Source organism: Mus caroli, chromosome 12 (assembly GCF_900094665.2).
Source record: "Mus caroli chromosome 12, CAROLI_EIJ_v1.1, whole genome shotgun sequence".
Lineage (NCBI taxonomy): Eukaryota > Metazoa > Chordata > Mammalia > Rodentia > Muridae > Mus > Mus caroli.
Genome location: NC_034581.1, coordinates 10,076,897 through 10,097,725, shown reverse-complemented (window position 1 = coordinate 10,097,725; position 20,829 = coordinate 10,076,897). Strand labels below are relative to the sequence as shown.

Below are 20,829 nucleotides of genomic sequence, written 5' to 3'. Positions count from 1 at the left end.
CTGTCCTGGAACTCGCTCTGTAGAACAGGCTGGCCTCGAACTAAGAAGTCCACCTGGCTCTGCCTCCCAAGTGCTGGGATTAAAGGCGTGCGCCACCATACCCAGCCCACAGTGCAATTCTTAACTACATACTAAGTACTTTACATCCACACACCAACAGAGGAATATAGTTCTCACCAGGAATCAAAGAAGCTTCCCTTAGTAACAGATAGAGATCATCACAGAAAACAAGAGCTGCTTAAAATACACAGAACAACTGATGTATCCAGCCCCAACAGATACAGTTATAACACAGCCACTACACCTAAGGTTCAAAGACCAGAGGGTGGAAGTGAACGATTCTGAGAACCAGAGGCATAGTAAGTCTTCTGTGAGACTATGTCTGCTAGAAATGTCAGGGAAGCCACACCCAGGATACTGCAGCAATATAGCTGTGTCAACAATGTGCCTAAAAGGACCTGAACAATGACAACAAGAGACATGCTAATGGAGAGGTGGGGTGGTTCATAAAGAATTATAGATAACTAATGACTGCTGAGATTGGGAGACTTAGTCTTCCTCAGGGATGAGGCCCTTAACAGGTCATACAATATTAAGTGGTCGGCTCTTTAATCATACACACAAGCAATATAAAGAGTCAGCACACTGCATTTATGTATTTATGTATTTAGATATGTAATAGTAACAGTAAAATAAAAAGAAGCCATAAGTTTGAGAGGGACCAACGGTGCCATGAGACTGGTTGGAGAATGGAAAGAGAAGGGGAGATATGATATAATTATATTTTAATTAACAACATTTTAAAAGTTTTAAAGATTGGAGGATACCAATACAACTCTGTGTTGTGTGTGACAGCTCTTTGAGTACATCTTAAAATGTAAGTCAATCCTGAAATTTGGTACCAATTCTGTACCAATTCTTCTCTTCAGAAGCCAGGCTAGCAAGCTTGTATATTTCTATTACTTCACAGTTAGGTGGGAGTTCACAAGGTCTACCTGTCTAATGCCAGCAAAGGAAGAAGAAAGGAGCAAGTTCTTGTGAGCGAGGAGATAACAGGGTGGGACTTAACTGATCACACTCCAAAGAGTCCTGTGTCTCAGTGGTGGATGGGGCCATACACATTATATACTTCCTGTACCATGGTGAATGGGCTTTTCCAGGAGAATGCCTTATCTTTACCATAATAACTGGTAAGGAGCAAGAGACATTTAGAACATGTATGAAAGCATACCACACTAGTGTCATTGTAGTAATACAAGAAGTGTAAATTAACAAACATTACAATTAAGGTATATTTTAAAAAACTCTTAGGAAGGCATTAGTTTGACAACTACTCATGAACTCCATCTTCTCTCCAATATACCTGGATGGAGGATACCTTTTTGGGAGGTTATAGAACATTTGGAGGTGGACCCTCAATGGAGGAATGTGACTCAGGGCAGGCATTTAGAACCTGGTTCTGCTTCCTACCTCATGACTTTGCTTCCTACCTGATCTCTGCTTCCTTCTCTGCCCAGGTGTGAGCAAGCAGGTTCACACTCATGCTGTCTCAGCTATAAGCTGCTCTCTCCAGTGTTTCCCTTCGTGATAAGACTGCATCCTCAAACCATCAAAACTCTTGTCAGACCAGTGTACAGAGCCATATCTGGTTAGGCGGTTAAGGGCTCCACTAATTTTGTTTGAGTGCTGTATGTTCATTGGATTTGAAATCAGCCCAGAAGAAATAGGTGCCTAGGAGAGGCCCACTGCCATTACAAAGCAAATGACACTTGTTCTAGCATAAGCAAGTGTTCATGCTGGTACAGCATGTGTTATATACTGAGAACAGCTATAGTTCTTAGTTCCACAGTAGAGCAGACCTGTAATCCTAGCACCTGGGAAGCATAGGCATGAGGAACAGAAAGATATTGAAGATCACCCTGGGGGTGTAGGGAGGTTGTGTCTATCCTGGAATTCCTGTAACCTTGTCTTAAGAAAATGAAACAAAGCAAAACACCTGAAAAGTAACGGCCATGCAAAAAACACTTGGTAGGGCTAGAGAGATGGCTTGATGGTTAAAAGCAATGACTGCTCTTCCGGAGGTCCTGAGTTCAAATCCCAGAAACCACATGGTGGCTCACAACCATGTGTAATGGGATCCGATGCCCTCTTCTGGTGTTTCTGAAGACAGCTACAGTGTACTTACATATAATAAATAAATAAATCTTAAAAAAAAAAAAAAAAAAAAAACACTTGACGGCTATTTCATACATACTTCAATTCTTAATCATCTCTGAAGTTTCCCTGGCAGAAATATTGAAATAGTATACATGTATATCCAATAGCATACAAATATAAATGTGTGTGCAATGGATATCCCTGCATGTGTGCGATGGCTGACAATGTGCATGATCAGGCTTATTCACTATGGACACTCAGGAGAGAGGACATCAGACTTACACTGTTGGAACTCATGAATGCCTGCCTAAAAGGAGGAAGAGGAAAGGCAGAGAGGGCCTGGCACAACACCTAGGCAGGCAACATATGGGTCAGATAGAAAACTGAGTGACCAGACAGCAAAGCTTTACCAGGGCAGGCACTCAACGTTCCTTCAGGTATTCTGCCTGCAGCTCTTGAGAACATAAACTCTGACTTCCCTGTGGGACTCTGCCAGGTACCTGGGGAATGGAAAATCAAGCAAAGAGAAGCTACACTGACTGAAGCATACCTGCTGGGAACAGAAGTTGCAATGTGATCTTTATTCTTCTCTTGCTTTTTTTCGAGAAGAGAAAAATCCACTGAAGCTTTTCTCAAGAACCCTTTGTTATTCTGTCTCTGGAATGAAAAGGAATATCTTGTTCTGCTCCTGTACTCCCTAAAGTCTTTTTTGAAGCTTGAAATATAAATAACCTGTATTCCAAAGACCCAGGGTGTATACTTTGGTATATCTGGCTAGAAATTCATAGGGAAAAGCATTGTCTTCTAACTGTGAGATGGCTCCTAGGTGCACAAGATTCTGGGAGTTACTGGAAGTGGCCTATACAGTAGCAGAGAGAGGCTTAATAGGCCAGGATCCAGAGTCAAGCCCACTTGAGAGAAGCTGGAGGCTGACACATTCCCTGGGGACTGGGACAGGGATGGCAGCTGCTGTGTGGAATGCCTAGAAGGTACCTCAGTGCACCATAGGCAGCACCTCCACCTGTTCCACCACACGCACCTGCAGTGTCCATGCACAGTGTGCCAGCTACAACATCCTCTGCTCATAACAGATTCAGTTCAGAGGCAAGGCCTGTGGCCCGTAACCCATTGCATTTCCCACTCTGCCCTATCTCGTCACTCGTACTTCCAACATGGTACTTCCCACTCTGTAGCAGTTACTGGGGCTCTGTGCAAGCTCGTCTTCTTGGCAGAACTGAGATCCCTGGGCTTAGAAGTTAATTCTCATCCCTATGACTTACTAGAGCAGAACACAGTAATCACACAGACTAAACACGTATCTCTTTATAATGAGGATTGGAATTAGGCACTGCTGCACTTAAGATCTACAAGCAAAGGGTCTTTAGCACCTATACAAAGTAAGAGGCAGAGGAAACAGAGAGTCCTGCTTACAATAATTTCTCATATTCATCAGCAGCTTATCCTGTATGCTCTCAAACCTGGGGCAAAATGGAGCTGATGAAGATCCACACTGTTATCTACAAGATATACTGTATCTCATGAAGACACATGGCATCTGCACGCTAAGCCAGGAGTCACAGTCAAGCAGAGCCTGGTTCTATGGTCCTGGTGAGCATTTATATCCTGAAGGCAGCAACAGAACATGCAGTCAGTATAACCACCCTGAGAGGGAAGTGTTACAATGGGTCAATAGAGTAGAATACACAGTGCTTATGTATCTCTATTGAAACCATATACAACATATGAGTACTTGAATAATAATTGGGAAAACGGCATTTTCTTACTCAGTACCAAGTGGGGAGTTCCTAAACCTCTCCTCACTATTATTTTCAATGGAAACTAGCTAGCTGAGGAGAGGCTAGTCAGGACTGACATGGACATCAGCTAGAACAAAGACTGCTCTAAACTCCAATGACTTGCATACCTGTTAAGTGGCTGTGGTGGTTTGAATGAGAACCTCTCTTCATAGGTTCATATTTGAATGCTTCATTCCTAAATGGTAGAACTGTTGGGGAAGCATTAGAAGGTGTGGCCCTGTTGAAGAAGTGTGTCTCGGGGGTAGTCTTTGAGGTTTCAAAGACTCATGCCTTGAGTCTCAGAAGAGACTTTAGACTTTTAAATACTGTGGAAACTATGAAAGATAATGGGTACTTCTTAAGTTTAACTGAATGTGTTTTGCATTATGATATGGCCAGAACCCTATGAGTACAAGGGAGTAGAATATAGTGGTTTAAGTGGCCTCGATAGGCCCCATATAATTGAATTCTTGGTCCTCAGTTGGTGAAACTGTTTTGGGAAAGATTAGGAGGTATGGCTTTGTTGGTCAAAGTATGTCACTGGGGGTGGGTTTGAGGTTTCAAAACACAGTACAAAGCCTAGTCTAGCTCACTCTTTTCCTCTGACTTCAAATTAAATGTAAACTCTCAACCACTGTTCTAGCACCATGCCTGTTTACTTGCCTGGTGCCATGCTCCTTGTCATAATGGTCATGGACTCGCCCTCTAAAACTGTAAGCAATGAAATGCTTTCTTTTATAAGCCACCTTGGTCGTGGTGTCTCTTCATAGCAATAGTAAAGCAACAAAAACACAAGGAAAGCCATTCAATATAGGTGGACTAGATGCCCTGGTCTTACCCATTGTCCACACTGGTGCGGACTGCCCCAACAACACCTTCTAGGACCTGGAGGGGGTCACGTGACCCACAAAGATCAGCACTGCCACCACTGTGATAAGAAAGAGAATAATTGAGTCAGAAGAGGTCAGTTGAGCCTCAGAAATACACTTTCCACTGATACACTCAGGGAACCCATTGGATTATGGCATGGTGAGGTGCTCGCTCACAACTCTAGAACTCTAGCAAATTTCCAAAGTACAACACAAGAAAAAGAAATTTTACATGTTTTCAGAATATCTTCAGATTTAAACCACCTGCTACAATCAGTTACTTTTAGGCCTTTGTCATTTTCTTCCTATGCCTACTGAACTTAACTTAAAGGATACAATATACAAAGGCCATGCCCAAAAGTGTCCTTGGCTCTGAGAGCAAAGCAGTTCACCTCTCCATATTCCTGAGCCTTCTATAGCTGCAAGCAATACATTGACGTTGGTCAAATGTCTTCAGTCCACTGCCTTTAGAATCAGCCTGATCATTCAGACGTGATCAGAGCCAAGTCTCCAGTAGCAGAAATGCCACAAAGGCACTAGTGTTTCCAGTGTTTATTTTGTGAGCTTTCTCTGGTTAAGAAATGGTAAATAAACAAAAAGGTATAAAATATGGCAAATAAATATCTGTTATCACTTAAAAATGAGGTGTTCTCATAAGCAACAGCAGAGAAATCATAACAGGCTAATAGAACAAAGCTTTATTAATGTGGAATTTTTATTTCTAAAATGAAGTGCTGCCGCATTTTGTCTGTCTCTGCATAAAATTGCTAGGTACCTCGGAGCATTAGTGTGAAAACTGTATGAGGCTAGGGTAATTAAACTGATAAAGGCTCATTTGATTTCAGTTTAGCTTCACAAACTGACATGCATTTAATCAAAAAGTTCCTCAAGAGCAATAAAGAATTACAAAGAATTCTTAAAAGGAGAATAAATTAAATACAACTAAGTCTCTTAGCCTAATTACATTATTCACAGGAAAGTGGGAGATGCCTCATTATTCCTTAGCTTCACTTTCCTCCTTCCCAACCGGCTTGCTCAAGGTGCTCTAGTGTGCCCATGTGGGACAAGAGGCAAGACCTTCTCTGCCGCCAAGCTTACATCACTCATGGCGTAAGGTAAGACAGCCCAGGAGAGTTTATCACTAACTTCCAGTCATGACTTGAGTTCATCAAAAGCACTGCTTGGGCTCCATTTCTCACTGCTTCCAAGAAAAGGAATTAGATAAGGCGGACACTAAGCAGACACACTGAAGGCACAGGGCAAGCTGGCTCTTGGCTACCTGATCCACTTGTAATTTGCCCTTTCTCCTGCTTCTTGATAATGCGTAGAAGTGAAAGAGTCCAACCAGGAATTGGCTTTATAGTACGTTATTAACACAATACTAATGAGGACACATACTCATGTTCTCCCTTCTCAAGACATCTTAAGGCTTAAGAAGTTTGAACACTGTAAAAGTAATCTCTCAGGTTTGTAAAGTATTTGAAACTATGGCATACTTCTACATGCCTGGGGATAATGTAGCTTCATAATGACTCTGCGGTGGGTATGACTGTTGGAAAAGTACTGCCCTTAGGTCTTCTGTAATGGGTACTTTATAGCTTACCTCAATGCAGAAATTATTTGAGTGATTGCAGTATGCACTATATCCTTGGGAGAGATGTTGACAGGACCAATGGCCACTTCTAGCAGCTGCTGAATCATCCTTAGAGGTTGGCCATCTAAACACATGGCCACAGCTTGGTCATGAACTTTCTCCTTTTCTGATCGTGACAGATCGTAGAGGTAACTGTATTTCTGGAGTATTTCCTGAAGAAAAAAAAAAAAATCAACACCTAAATTTTACCAGGGAATTAAATGTGTCTCTACACACAGAAGATATTTGCATGGTCTACAAACTAAATACATTCCTATCATAAACAACACATGAAGGAATATGAATTAGCTACCAAGACCTTAGACTCAAAATCCACCTAGATTGACAGGTGAATATTTGCTTTACCATTTATTAGTACAGTTGGCTGTTGTGATGGGAAACTTCAGCCTCTGTAAAATGACAACAAGGACAAGAAGGCCTTGTGACCAGAGGGCACTGTGAACAATACAAGGGATGACATAAACGTCAGGCTGTTGGCAGTGCCAGGTCAGGCACAGGACAGGAGTGTGAACTGAAATGTTTCTAAAGCATAATCATCACTACAACGTTTTGAACAATAATTATGTAATCCCAGGTGTTACACATGTGGTGTTTAATTAAATATTTGCAACAATAACCCTATAAGTACTTTTAATTAGTCCCATCTCATCCAAAAATAAACTGAGGTGCAAAGACCCTCATAGCACGCCTAAAAGTCACACTGCCACAAAGGACAGGAGCTAAGAGTAGGGCCTAGGAATCACTCTCCACCCAAGCTATATTGCTTCTCTGTAAACACACCCATAAGAACCAACACTACAGGAAATAACTGAGGACGTCTGCCATAGCTGTGGTTCCCAGCATACCTCAAGGCCACACCCAACCACAGGCAGCCACTGGATAACAACACTGCTTTCTAGCTGCAGTGTTGTTTCCCTGGTATCCTCAAACATAATGCTCCACGTTTTAAAACTTCCACATGAAATCTGAACATGTGGAAGAAGTGAAGGCTATTTACTAAATTCACACTAATCTTTAGGTTTGGAGGGTTAAAATATAAATATGAAATTAATGGGGCAAATTTACAGGCTAAATGTTATTTCAGCCTTCGTTATGAAAATATCTTTTTCTTTTTGGAGGCTTGGGGGATATTTTTACACAATCTTACTTTGTAGCTCTGACTGTCCTGGAAGTCTTTAAGTAGACCTGACTGGCCTTGAATTCAGAGATCTGCTTGCCTCAAATTCCCAAGTGCTAGGATTAAAAAGCATGTGCCCTATCTGATTTAGGATAGGTTAAGATCTTTTCCCAATCTGTTGGTGGCCTTTTTGTATTATTGACATTATCTTTTGCCTTACAGAAGCTTTGCAATTTTATGAGGTCCCATTTGTCGATTCAAGCCAATACAGAAGTGGATACTCACAGTCATCTATTGGATGGAACACAGGGCCCCTAATGAAGAAGCTAGAGAAAGTAACCAAGGAGCTAAAGGGCTCTGCAGCCCTATAGGAGGAACAACAATATGAACTAACCAGTACCCACCAGAGTTGAGTCTCTAGTTGCATATGTAGCAGAAGATGGCCTAGTCAGCCATCAATGGGAGGAGAGGCCCTTGGTCTTGCAAAGATTATATGCCCCAGTACAGGGGAATGCCAGGGCCAGGAAGCGGGAGTGGGTGGGTTGGGGAGCAGGGCGGGGGGAGGATATAGGGGGCTTTGGTGATAGCATTTGAAATGTACATGAAGGAAATATCTAATAAACAAACAAAAAAATAAATAAAAGATTAATTTTTTTAAAGGCATGTGCAACTACAACTGGCTCAAAGTGTCTAAAGAAAGAAACTGTTGTTCAATTAAGGAGCCACAGGGTGTCCCATAGGAGCTGGTAAGACTGAGTGGTACTTGGACACAAAGGACAAGATGGCACATTAGATGCTAAGGTGAAATGAGCAGGTATCCTTGTTAAAAGCCCCCTTGAATTCACATACACCATGCTATCCACTGAAGGACATTTGTTATCAAGAGAAAAACTCCAATTTTATGATTTTAATATCGTATGTACAATTGAAAGGCCAACAAGGATGTATAAATTTTTATACTAAAGCATGGAAATCATTTTTACTTGAAGATTCAAATTTTATCCCAGATTTTTTTTTCTTTTTTTGTTTTTTTTTCGAGACAGGGTTTCTTTATATAGCCCTGGCTGTCCTGGAACTAACTTTGTAGACCAGGCTAGCCTCGAACTCAGAAATCTGCCTACCTCTGCCTTCTGAGTGCTGGGATTAAAGGCCTGTGCCCCCCCTCCCGGCTTTTTTTTTTTTTTTTTTGTATTTTTTATTGAATATTTATATTTCAAGTGTTATCCCCTTTCCTAGATATCCCTCCCCAAAACCCTCTATCCCAACCCCCCTCCTCCTGCTTCTATGAGGGTGTGTTCCCACCCTCACATTCCCCTACACTGGGGCATCACACCTTCATGCGACCAAGGACCTCTTCTGTCATTGATGCCCAACAAAGCCATCCTCTGCTTCATATATTGCTGGAGCCATGGGTCCCCCCAATATGTTATCCTTGGTTGGTAGTTTAGACCCTGAAATCTCTGGTTGGTTGACATTGTTGTTCTTCCTATGGGCTTGGAAACCTCTTCAGCTCCTTCAGTCCTTTCTCTAACTCCTCCATTGGGGACCCTTGTTCAGTCCAAAGGTTGGCTGTGAGCATCCACCTCAGTATTTGTCAGGCTCTGACAGAGCCTCTCAGGAGACAGTTATACCAGGCTCGTGTCAGCATGCACTTCTTGGCATTCACAATAATGTCTGCGTTTGGTTACTATATATGGGATTGGTCCCAAGGTGGGGCAGTCTCTAGATGGCTCTTCCTTCAGTCTCTGCTCCTCATTTTGTCTCCATTATTTGCTCCTGTGATTATTTTGTTACCCCTTCTAAAAAGGACCAAAGCACCCACACTTTGGTCTTTCCTTCTTCTTGAGCTTCATGTGGTCTGTGAATTGGATCTTGGGTATTTGGAGTTTTGGGATAATATCTACTTATCAGTGAGTGCATACCATGTGTGTTCTTTTGTGATTGGGGTTAGCTCACTCAGGATGATATTTTCTAGTTCCATCCACTTGCCTAAGAATTTCATAATTTCATCATTTTTAATAGCTGCATAGTACTCCATTGTGTAAATGTACCACATTTTCTGTATCCATTCCTCTGTTGAGGGACATCTGGGTTCTTTCCAGCTCCTGACTATTATAAATAAGGCTGCTATGAACATAGTGGAGCATGTGTCCTTGTAATATGTTGGAGCTTTACCCCAGATCTTATAACTTAAGTTAAGGAATAACAAATGCTGGGAAGGAATGAGCATTGGCAAAGACAGTTTGCTCCCGTGGTAGCTTATCTGCTGCTGTTCATGCCATTATTTGTAGTGTCCAATAGATGGCTGAACAGACACTGAATTATAAAGTCAAACAGGCCAACTTTTGAATTCAGCTCATCATCAATTTTCATTAGACTCTTCTAGAATGTTTTTCTGCATGTATATGTGCACCCCAGTGTACATGTGGAAGTCAGAGGACAAGCTGGGGGACTTGGTTCTCTCTTTGTACCATGTGAGTCTCAGGAAAGGGATCAGACTCGCCTCACTGGGCCCCTCAGCAAGCATCTTTACCTGCTGAGCTAGCTCATTGGGCCCCACTATCTTTTAAATGAGGTGTTTACACTGAGAGGCAAACCAACACCCAGTTCTGATCTTAAGATTTAGTGAGTGAATACAATTGAGGAAAATTAAAAGGTCAGCAGTGTCCTAGGATCCATATGCAATGGCATTAGAGGGCAGATTGAGTATTGTTATTATTTATCTAAACACCATTTCCTTCATAAAAAAACCATTTACTTAGTGATCTGTCACCCTCCCAACTTTGGAAAAGAATATTCTAAAGTCCCACAACTTTTAAAATAAAAAGAAGCTGGCCATGGTGGTGGAAGCCTGTCATCTCAACTGTCAGGACATTGAGTAGGGTGATCACAAGTTCCAGGTCACCTTGGGCCATACAGTGATACCCTGTCTTAGAAGATACACACATACAAGTACACACACACACCCCACATGCATGCACATGCACACAGCACACATACACAAGCGCAAACACACACACGTATACACACACACACCACACACACACACACACACACACACACACACACACACAAACAGAAAAGAAACAAAAAAAGAAAGGAACCCAGTGCATGGAAGTGGGGGTTCTGAAAAGTAGGGCTGTTGGAGGAAGAAAATCTACAAAAACATGCTTCATTTGAAAATGTCATAATAGAGTTATAGAGATGGCTCAGCAGGTAAGAGCACTGACTACTCTTCCAGAAGTCCTGAGTTCAAATTCCCAGCAACCACATGGTGGCTCACAACCATCCATAATGAGATCTGACGCCCTCTTCTGGAGTGTCTGAAGACAGTTAAGGCATACTCATACACATAAAATCAACAAATAATTCTAAATGAGTGAACTATTAAAAAATAAATAAAATGTCATAATAAAACCCAATATCTTCTATGCAAAATTAAAAAGAACAGAGGCTGAAGAGATGGCTCAGTGATTAAGAGCAACTGGCTTCGATCCCGGGTGATCTGGCAGCCACCTGGTAGATCACAATGAACTACTACTCCAGCCCCAGGGGACTCAACATCCTTTTCTGATTTCCATGGGTACTGCACACACACACACACACATGGCTCACAGACACACATGAAAGCACAATATCCACACTCAACAAACAAACAAACGAATAAATGTGAAGTTCAGGAATATTTTATAAAAATTAAAAAGAACAAAGTTTCTGAGACACTTACATGATTTCTGGGTTTTTAGTAGATTCCTTTTTTTTAAATTGGGTATTTATTTCATTTATATTTCCAATGCTATTGCAAAAGTTCCCCACATGCTCCCCACCCATTCCCCCACCCACCCACTCCCACTTTTTGGCCCTGTCATTCCCCTGTACTGAGGTATATAAAGTTTACACGACTAATGGGCCTCTCTTTCCACTGATGGCTGACTAGGCCATTTTCTGATTCATATGCAGCTAAAGACACGAGCTCCAGTGGGGTACTGGTTAGTACATCATGTTGTTCCACCTATAGGATTGCAGATCCCTTTAGCTCCTTGGGTACTTTCTCTAGCTCCTCCATTGGGGGCCCTGTGGTCCATCCAATAGCTGACTGTGAGCATGAGACCTCACCATGGGCAAGGACTCCTAAGCCTCATGGAGGCTGTTTAGGGTACATAAGAGGCTTAGCTAAAAATCCAATAGGAACAACTGACCAGCCAGAAAATTCCCAATATAAAGGTATATTGGAAGGATACACCAGAAAAACAGGTTGAATGTGAGCATAATTTAAAAATGCCATTGAAGCATGTATGGGAAACTAGCATTTCTGAATTACTTTAAAAATTTAGAAAAAGATGGGCTGGGGCCTCTATCATGATTCACTTAGAAAGTAACCCCCCCAGTAGCTCCCATGGGTGAGACCACCTTGTTCAGCACGTCTCAACTTCAGAAATCCCTCCTCACCTGAGCACCAATGCAGTGCTTCCTCAATTCCTGCTACAACCCCCACCAAACACACACACACACACACACACACACACACACACACACACAGACACACACACACACAGAGAGACACACACACACACACACACATCTACCTTTGCCTCTTTTCAGATACCAACTTTGGCCCAAATTCATTTAGAAAGAGATATAAAACCACTAGATAACCAAGTGGTAAGAGGATGGAAGGACAGAAGGACCACTTTTCATATTCACCACCCCATCAGCACCACAGATCTAGTTGAGATCTTCATGTCCCAGAAATTCTCTGTATTTAAGGTTGCAGGGTGGAGGGAGCTTTAAGAGACAGGCTCCAGTGAGAGGTTAGCAGGACATTGGAGGGGATCACGGAACTGCAGCCTTTTCTGTTTCTGCCTCACTTTTTACTGGTGGTGTGAGAGGTTTTATTCCATCATATGCTATCACAGAACAAAGAGGCCAACTGCCCACAGACTGGAACCTTTAAAACTACAGCATAAATGTATTTGTTCCATTAAAAAATGTCATTTCAAGTATCTCTTACAACAGCCAAGAGATAACACAGTTACAATGTGGCTTTGAGGGAAAGGGAAAAAAGATGGTGATACCCTCTGAGTCAGTCCTTCCCGGGTGTCTACTCCATACCTGCTCACTGTTCCTCAGGCTGCGGATGAAGCTGTGGCTGAGGCTTTCCAGGTGGGCAAGAGACGTCTCCAGATGAGCCAAGGCATCTGGGTAGGCGGCCTGAGAACCACAACCTTCTTGGGGGTCCTCTTCTGAATTTCTTTTCCTTGGCTTCTCTATGAAATGCTTGATTGTCTTAATGGCCTTTCTGGTCATCTCTTCGCGTGCTTCTATTGACAGCTTTAAAAAGACATTAAACAAAGTCAGGAGAACAAAGGGGTGCTATGTTTGACATATTAATAAGGTAGTACTGAGTAGAATAAAAGTGAAATCTTAACAGATGCCAATCAGTGATTGGCACTTTGTAGGTTTGTTGTTGTTTTCCCTCAGTTTTAGAAAACAGTATAATACCAAGTAATCTACTCAGTTGTTAAGACAGACTTTGAGCAATGACAGCAGTCAAAGAAGGTAACACTCAGCAGAGTGAAACTAGACTTCCCCTGAGTGTCGGCCAAGTGCAAAGCCAGGGACCCATTTACAGTCAGAACTGCCAGTTCTGAACATTTATTTACTATTAAGTAAAACGTCAAGACACATGGGCAGCTGGGTGTGCTGGTGCACGTCACTATTCCCAGTCTGTCTCCTGATGACTACTCAAGCCCATTTTTGCTATATCCTCAAAAGGACTTAGTGTTGCTTTAAGCAAACTAAATGGCCTTTAACAACATCTTAAGTTTCCCTATTATTTCTTAGAATTAGTCATTGATAAATTTCTGAAAGATGGAAGCTAGAATGCGAAGCATCAGTGACTATACTAGGAAGTAAGTGTCCCCCAACTCTAACTCCAAGTTACCTCAGAGAGTTAGTTTGAATTTTAATCCTCTATGAATACTGACTACAGTTACCTTGGTGAGGTACTGTTTCCACTGAACTGCACTAAAGGTTTCCTTTGTAATGCAGCTTCATGGTATATTCTGTGGCCTCATTTCTTCTGGGGTTTTGCTACTAAGCAGATGGCACAAAATAATCAGAAGCTGCCAACTTGGTGGTTCCCAACTTGTGGGTCTAGACTTCCTCAGCAAACCTCTATTTCCAAAAATATTTGCATTTTGATTAATAAGAGTAGCAAAATTACCATTATTAAGTATCAACTAAAATAGTTCTATGGTTGGGTTCACCACAACATAAGGGACCATGATAAAGGGTCACAGAGTTAGGAAGGGTGAGAACCACTGCTCTAACCAGACAGGATTAATTGTGGCTTTGGTTCTTCCTCTCAGTTAATATTGCAGTCCTTCATCTCTGTGGCTCAGAAATACAAAATGCTACAGCTATACATATGCTTGCTCAACAGACCTTGCCCGTCTTCACCCTGTCCATACAAAGTCTGGGAGGGTTAGAGGAGGGGAATTTGAATCCAATGCATGAAAGCAGCACACTCAAGAGGCTGAAGCTTGGCCAGCCTGGCCTCCATAGTAAGACTCAGTCTCAAGGGAAAAACGCAGAGCAAAACCCTGGAATCCACGCCATGTGGGACCCAGAGTTTGTCCTAACACATACCATACAACTTCCTCCTGGCCATCTTCTGCATCCTAGGTCTGACAGAGAATCACAGAGTGCACACTGGCTGAGTGCTCTGACAACATCAAGGCTGAGTAACAGCGCTGGGAATCTTTTCTTGGAACTCATTTATGCTTTTTGCCCAAAATTTTCTATTTGGGGGCACAATTTGAATTTTGGACAATTATTTGAATATGCCAGGTTGCCCAATATTCTAATATGCCTATTGTGTGGTGTAGAGAAATTTGAGAGTAAACTAGCTAGAGAATAGAAAAAGGGAGGAAGTTATGTGTATAAAAAGCAAAGCAGTGGGAGAAACAGCAGGTCCCTGGGCAGGTGGATCATTGCTATCAAAGGCTAAACTTGATAGTGGCAAATGCTAGAGCACAGGTACAAGAAACAGGAAGGAAGGTAAATTCAGTTCTCTGGTAACCTGACCAAGAGTTTCAAGCTTTAGTTTCTTCATCAGCAAAATGTAAAAACTGGCATCTATCTCATAAGGTCACATTAAGGACTTAAGTAAACAATCAGTATAGTGTGATGCTTACAGCAAGAATTCAATTAATGAGCCTAAGTTTTCATTTTACCAACTAATAAAGGCCATCTTTTCTACCCACTGGCCTTTCATATTCCTAGTGAATTACCCATGGGATTCTTTTGTAATGTCCCCCTTTAAAGTAAACTCATCAAATTGCATAGTATGAAACTCAAGCTAGATACAAGCTGACCTACATCCTAGACTCCAGCCACACAGACAGTTTGTAACTCCTGGGTGTCACCTTTGCCTCAATGGGGTGTCTACTTACACTTTTATGGCAAGAGAAATCTCTATTCAGGCTGAACAACAAACACATGGAATCAATCCAGATCCAGCTGGTTCTTGAGTCTGGAAAGTCTGCTTCTGCTTCTGCATCCATGTGTGTCATGCACACCTTCCTACATGTACAGTGACTTGACTTCCCAACACCACCCGGACTGGCCTCTCCCCTACTATGGACCCATTATGTGCAGATAACCCGACTGTCTTCAACAGCTTAAACTCTGATCCTCACACCACACCATTATCACAAAAGATATTTTCTTTTTCCTACTTTAACAGATTCTTCAAAGTGACTATTGAAAAGAAATAACCCTGCACTTAGAGTCAATAAACAGCTGGAAGTTAATTTTCTGAGCCAGCTCTGACAGTAAGAGGAGGAAATTATGACAGAGGACAGAGGGCTTTTATCTGACCCAGCATTTGACTCAACTCATGCTTCTTACCAGTTTACTTCAGATAAACAAGTTCACCATGGAAAACTCCAGAGCATGGCTAGGAAATCCAAGTTCCTCACTAAATAATCATACTTAGACATGATTAAAAAAAAAAAAAAACAACCTCTACTATGATCAAGGGGATAGGAATAAAGAGGAAAAATGAAAAGTATCAGAGGAAGAAATAGCAACTTCTTTGCTATAACAGGTAGTCACACGATATCTTCATTTTTAAAATTACTTTTGAGTTCCATTAACATGCCATCAATATTTTCTTTCTATACTCTGTTCCATTAACTGCTACTAAAATAATGTAGATTTTGTGAAGTTAAGCCAAGTAGTTAGGACAGGCCAGATGACCCAAGTGAAAGAGGGTGCTTGTTGCTAAGCCAGCATTCAATACCTAGAATTCACAGGGTCAAAGGGATAAACTGAATTCCATACACTGTCCCCAACCTCCAGTATACACAATAACTGTAAAAACTTTTTAAAGGTAAATGGGTGAAGTTTTCTATTATTGGTAATGACATATGGATCATCTAATTTCTAGGTGCTTCAGAAAAATGAGATAAAAGCATGAACCAGGCTCATAAAGAAGACACATATGACCAGGACGTATGCAGGAGCAAAAGCTCAAGTGCCATAACTCAGCACATTACTCTGGATCTACCGTTAAAAGACACCGGTGTCTAAGCACTGTCCATCTCCACTGTCAGCTCACTCTTCTCAGATACCATTACCTCTCCTGGAGAGTGTTGCCACGGTAATATCTTGTCCCCTAATGTGACAGGTGGCATGCTCGGCAGATACCAGCACCCCTTCTATCAAACTGCACTTGTCAGCTTCCTTGCAGGAGGGATCAGCCACCTTCTAGCCAATGAGATCTGACTAGAAGTGACATGTGCCATTTTGAAGTAAGGCAAGGAAAGCCCTCATGGATCATCATTATCCATCCTTTTCCATCTTAGCCGCAGTTAAGGAGTATGTGGAGTCCATGTGGTACTGATACAAAATGGTATGGCTCCCACTAGCACAGATCTTAAGTGATTTGTGGTATAGATCTCTTATTCCATTTGGACAATGAGAAAACATTAATCTTTTGTATAGTTAAGTCACTATGCATTCAGTCATTTCTGAGAAACAACAGGTGCTAAGAGAATACCATAGGTGTTTTTGGTTATCAGATCAGACACTGCAAAACTGCATCTATATTATGCTTTCATGAAATACTTATGCTGATGGTGGTTCTCACTTGGGGTGCAGATTCTATATCATATACACATATGGCATATATATGTGTGTGTGTGTGTGTATCACACACTATATCCATATAGATATCATATACCATTTACCCATATAGTATATCTTATACTATTTATTCATATAGTATATCTTATAGTATATATCATATAGTATATCATATACCATTTATTCATATAGTATATTGTAACCATATATCCATATATCATATATAATACATCTGCATACTATAGAATATATCATTTGTCCACATAGTATATCATACACAATTTCCATACATTATATAAATGGTATATGTATCATATCATATACCATATATCCATATAGTATATTGTAAAACATATATCTATATATTGTATATATCACATACCATATATTCAATTAGTTAGCATATGCTATTTATTGATATAGCATATCATATACTAATGAATGTGAAGCTCTAGAGGTTGTAACGTCAAAATTAGTATTATGTGCTGGATGTTATAGGATATTATGGCCAAGCAATATAAAAAATTACTTTACCAGACTATTATCTAGATTGTGTGTAGGAACCAAATAGGGTAGAGAAATAGCACAGAAATTCAGGGCTTTAAATGGTTAAACAATTGCTATTTAGACACTAGTCATAGAAGGCAATATTGAGAATTGCATAGATAGCAAATGCCAGATAAAACCCTCAGAAGATTAAAATGCTTCTGGGGAAGATAAAGCAAGGGTGTGACTCCTGTAAATTCTCTCAATTGGATAAAATGACTTAGGGCAGAGATCCAATTAATGATGCGGACCTCCACAAAATTCTGATAGCTTTAAGGCTGCCCTCCTTAAATTGAGAGAGACAATGGATGGGCATAATACATCAAAAACCTATAATACAGGAGAAAATGGTCAAAACAAATAAGCAGACAAAAGACTCCACGGGTGCAGTTATGTGCACATGTTGGATGCTTGTGAACTTCTGAATTAACACTTGAGGCTTTGACCTTCTCCAACAGACTGAGGCAGCTGGGCATGCATTCAAGGATTCAGGCCTCCTACAGGGCTCCACAGGGAACTGTGGAATGAGATAGGAAGCCCTTATTGAAGTGGAAGAAGGGATTGGGGTCACAGAGTCAAGGAAGAAGGTGGTTCCCAGAAAGCAGGTCCAGATTAATTTAGGACTATAGCCCACTTCAGATAGTGAGCCTGCAACTCCACAGGCCAGAGTCTAATGGCTGTGTTCAGGTGGGGGTGGAGCAGCAAGGTTTGACCACTTAGTTTCTGGTCCAGTTCTGACTGGGTGGGAAATGTGGCCCACTGGAAAATGGCTTGACTTTGAACTCCATAGGGTGGCTGGGGGATGGTGAGCCATGGGTGGTAGGAAAAAGATGGTTTGGGGAAAGCCCCCTGCCTGTCACACCCCTGGAGTGAGGCAGGCCCATCAAACAGGAGAGAAGATCATGCAATGTCTAGTTAAAACAATCCATCTAATGAATTTTCACGATCCTTCCTCTCCTGGCAAGGTGCCTGAGAAGACTAAATCTTGGTGTAACTGAGGGAAACTTGGTGTGTTGGGCCCCTGTGATCTTGGGGTTTACACGTGACTTCAACATTACCCACAGAGCAGTGGCTTGTGTGGGTGTGTGGGTATGTATTTGTGTATATAAGCATGCACATAAACACAGGTGTGTGGTGAGCAGAGGTTAACATCAAGTGTCTGTGTTATTTACCACCTTAGGTGGGTTTTTGTTTTTTTTGTTTTTTTGTTTTTTTGTTTTTTTGTTTTTTTGTTTTTTTTTTTTTTTTGGTTTTTCGAGACAGGGTTTCTCTGTGTAGCCTTGGCTGTCCTGGAGCTGACTTTGTAGACCAGGCTGACCTCGAACTCAGAAATCTGCCTGCCTCTGCCTCCTGAGTGCTGGGATTAAAGGCATGCGCCACCAGGCCCGGCTACCACCTTAGTTTTTAAGACAGGATTTCTCACTCAACCTGGAGTTGACTCCCAATTTCAAGTAGACTGGCTCACCAGTGTGTGCCAGGGAGCTCTCTTCTCTTCCTCTCTGGCACTTGTACCACAAGTGCACACCAGCTCACCAGACTGTGAGGGGATGGTACTCAGATGTGGGATCTCTCCAAATGCTATGGCCAGTAGAGTAATGATCCGAAGGAGGCAAAAGGAAATCTACTTCAACACTACTTAGTTACCTGCTGTCAGGTCAAACTTCGAGAGTCTGACTTTATGTGGTTTATTTTTGACATATTTAAATACATAGTACAACTTTGGGTGGTGGGGGGGGTTGTTTCCTCCTGACAATTATTACAACAAAGCTTAAGGAGGACTATATTGAAACTCCTTTGCACAGTACATGTCTTTTGTAAAGTCCCTTTGTCCTCTTCCATAAGAAGGGGTTCTGTTGACTGAGAAGCAATGCTCAAGAATTTGGGAAGAGTCTAGGACAAACATAATAGTCTGGGCGATTCCAGTAAGTCCTGGTTCTACAGATAGGAAAAGATCACCAGGTCATTAACTACATCCAATTTCAACTTTCTGGAAAGAAACATGTCTTAATTACTTCTGTTAAAAGGAAAAGCCCATGTGGTTTCCATTTCTGGTTTCCCTGATCTGTGACCTTGTTCCCTCCACACTTGGGTCCCCACATCCGTGCAGGAAAGCACATTCTAAGCGAGCCACCTCCCCAGCCCTAGAGAAGTGATACTTGAAAAACACAAATCTGCTAATGTCAGCCCCTGTCCATATCTATTTAATGACTTCCCAGTTCTCCAAGAACAAATCAGGCCCTGCCCCATGTGCTTCACTAGTTCTCTCCAATCTGTCTTCTTGCTGTCGAGATGCTGTCTTGGGAATCCTCACAACTTGACAAAATGTCACCTCATCAGGGTGGCTTTCTACAACCAGTCTGCAAAAACCATCATCTCCTCCTTTTTTCTTCTCTCTGCTTTATCTTTTTGTTAAAATAACTTATTTGGCTGTTGATTATTTATTGACTATCACTTAATCCCAAACTGTAAAGTGGTGGCTCAAACACAACAAATGTCTTTTGGTCAAGTGGATCTCATAATGAGAGCATTTTAGACCAGAACTATAGAAGTGCAGCCTCAGCAAGAGAAAGCTACAGTTGTATGTGTAAACATTCAATTGCCTAGGTGGAGATAGGGACAGCAAATGGTTAAGGAGTGACTTTGACCACAGAGGCCATACATATTGTTTGGTTCTTCAAATGTCTAAAGAGATAGAGAATCTAGTTTTAACTGTCTATACAAAACCCATCCACAGACTAAGCTGCTTTCATGGGGCAAGGCTTGTAAACCCTAAACTCACAACACTAAAGAGTTATGGCTAGAAAAATAAACTAAGAACAAAGTAAAACAACTTCCAAAACCACGCTCACTGAGGAACTGCATCAGCAAGCTAGACATGATCACATGAAAATGCCCTACTGTCCTATTACATTTCCATGTACACACACAACATAGGAGAAACTTACTTAGGACCAAATTAGAAACTCCAGTTACTGGAGAAAATAAACTTCATTCATTCTCTGACCTCCTTCCTTGTCCTTCCATAATCAGTTTAGAAATTCAGCTCTAGGAATCTTCCTGACTCGTGACATCATAGCTCACCAACCCCAGCTATGTCATAGTCAATGCAAGTCCATTGGCACGGTGTATTTACTGCAATTAAGCAACATCCTTACTGTTAAACTTTAAGTCTGTATCCCTACATGGTAGGAAGACAAGAAGTACAGTGACATCTCCCTAAATGCTCATGGTATATAACGCTTGAGAGGCTGCAGATTACCCAGACTCTGCACAGTATCCCACTCCTCCAAGACTCCAAGGAGACAAGGGCTACAAAAGAACAACTCAAAGGATGTGACACAATAATACAAACTGGGCTAAAAAAAAAAAAAAATGCCACAGGGACAGTAACGGGCCAGAGGGATCAAGGGTACAAGGACGGCAAGCTGGCGACACTCCATTTATTCGCTGGATAGACATTTTTCAAGACACAGTGTGCCTTTGTCTCAGACAGGGTGCTGGAGAAACACAAAACTAGATCAAGCCCTTGCCCCTGGC

General features: G+C 41.6%; 1 protein-coding gene across 4 annotated transcripts in view; it reads right to left on the bottom strand.

Annotated features, from left to right (window-relative positions):
- The window catches only part of Nbas (neuroblastoma amplified sequence), a 295,155-nt gene that overhangs the window by 49,740 nt on the left and 224,586 nt on the right, over positions 1-20,829 (bottom strand). For all 4 annotated transcript variants that reach the window (XM_021178926.1, XM_029484416.1, XM_021178925.2 and 1 more), the window contains exons 45-47: positions 12,706-12,924; positions 6,426-6,628; positions 4,792-4,881 (exon numbers count right to left, since the gene is read on the bottom strand). In XM_021178926.1, coding sequence (XP_021034585.1) covers positions 4,792-4,881; positions 6,426-6,628; positions 12,706-12,924 — 512 coding nt within the window. The remainder of the gene's footprint in view (positions 1-4,791; positions 4,882-6,425; positions 6,629-12,705; positions 12,925-20,829) is intronic.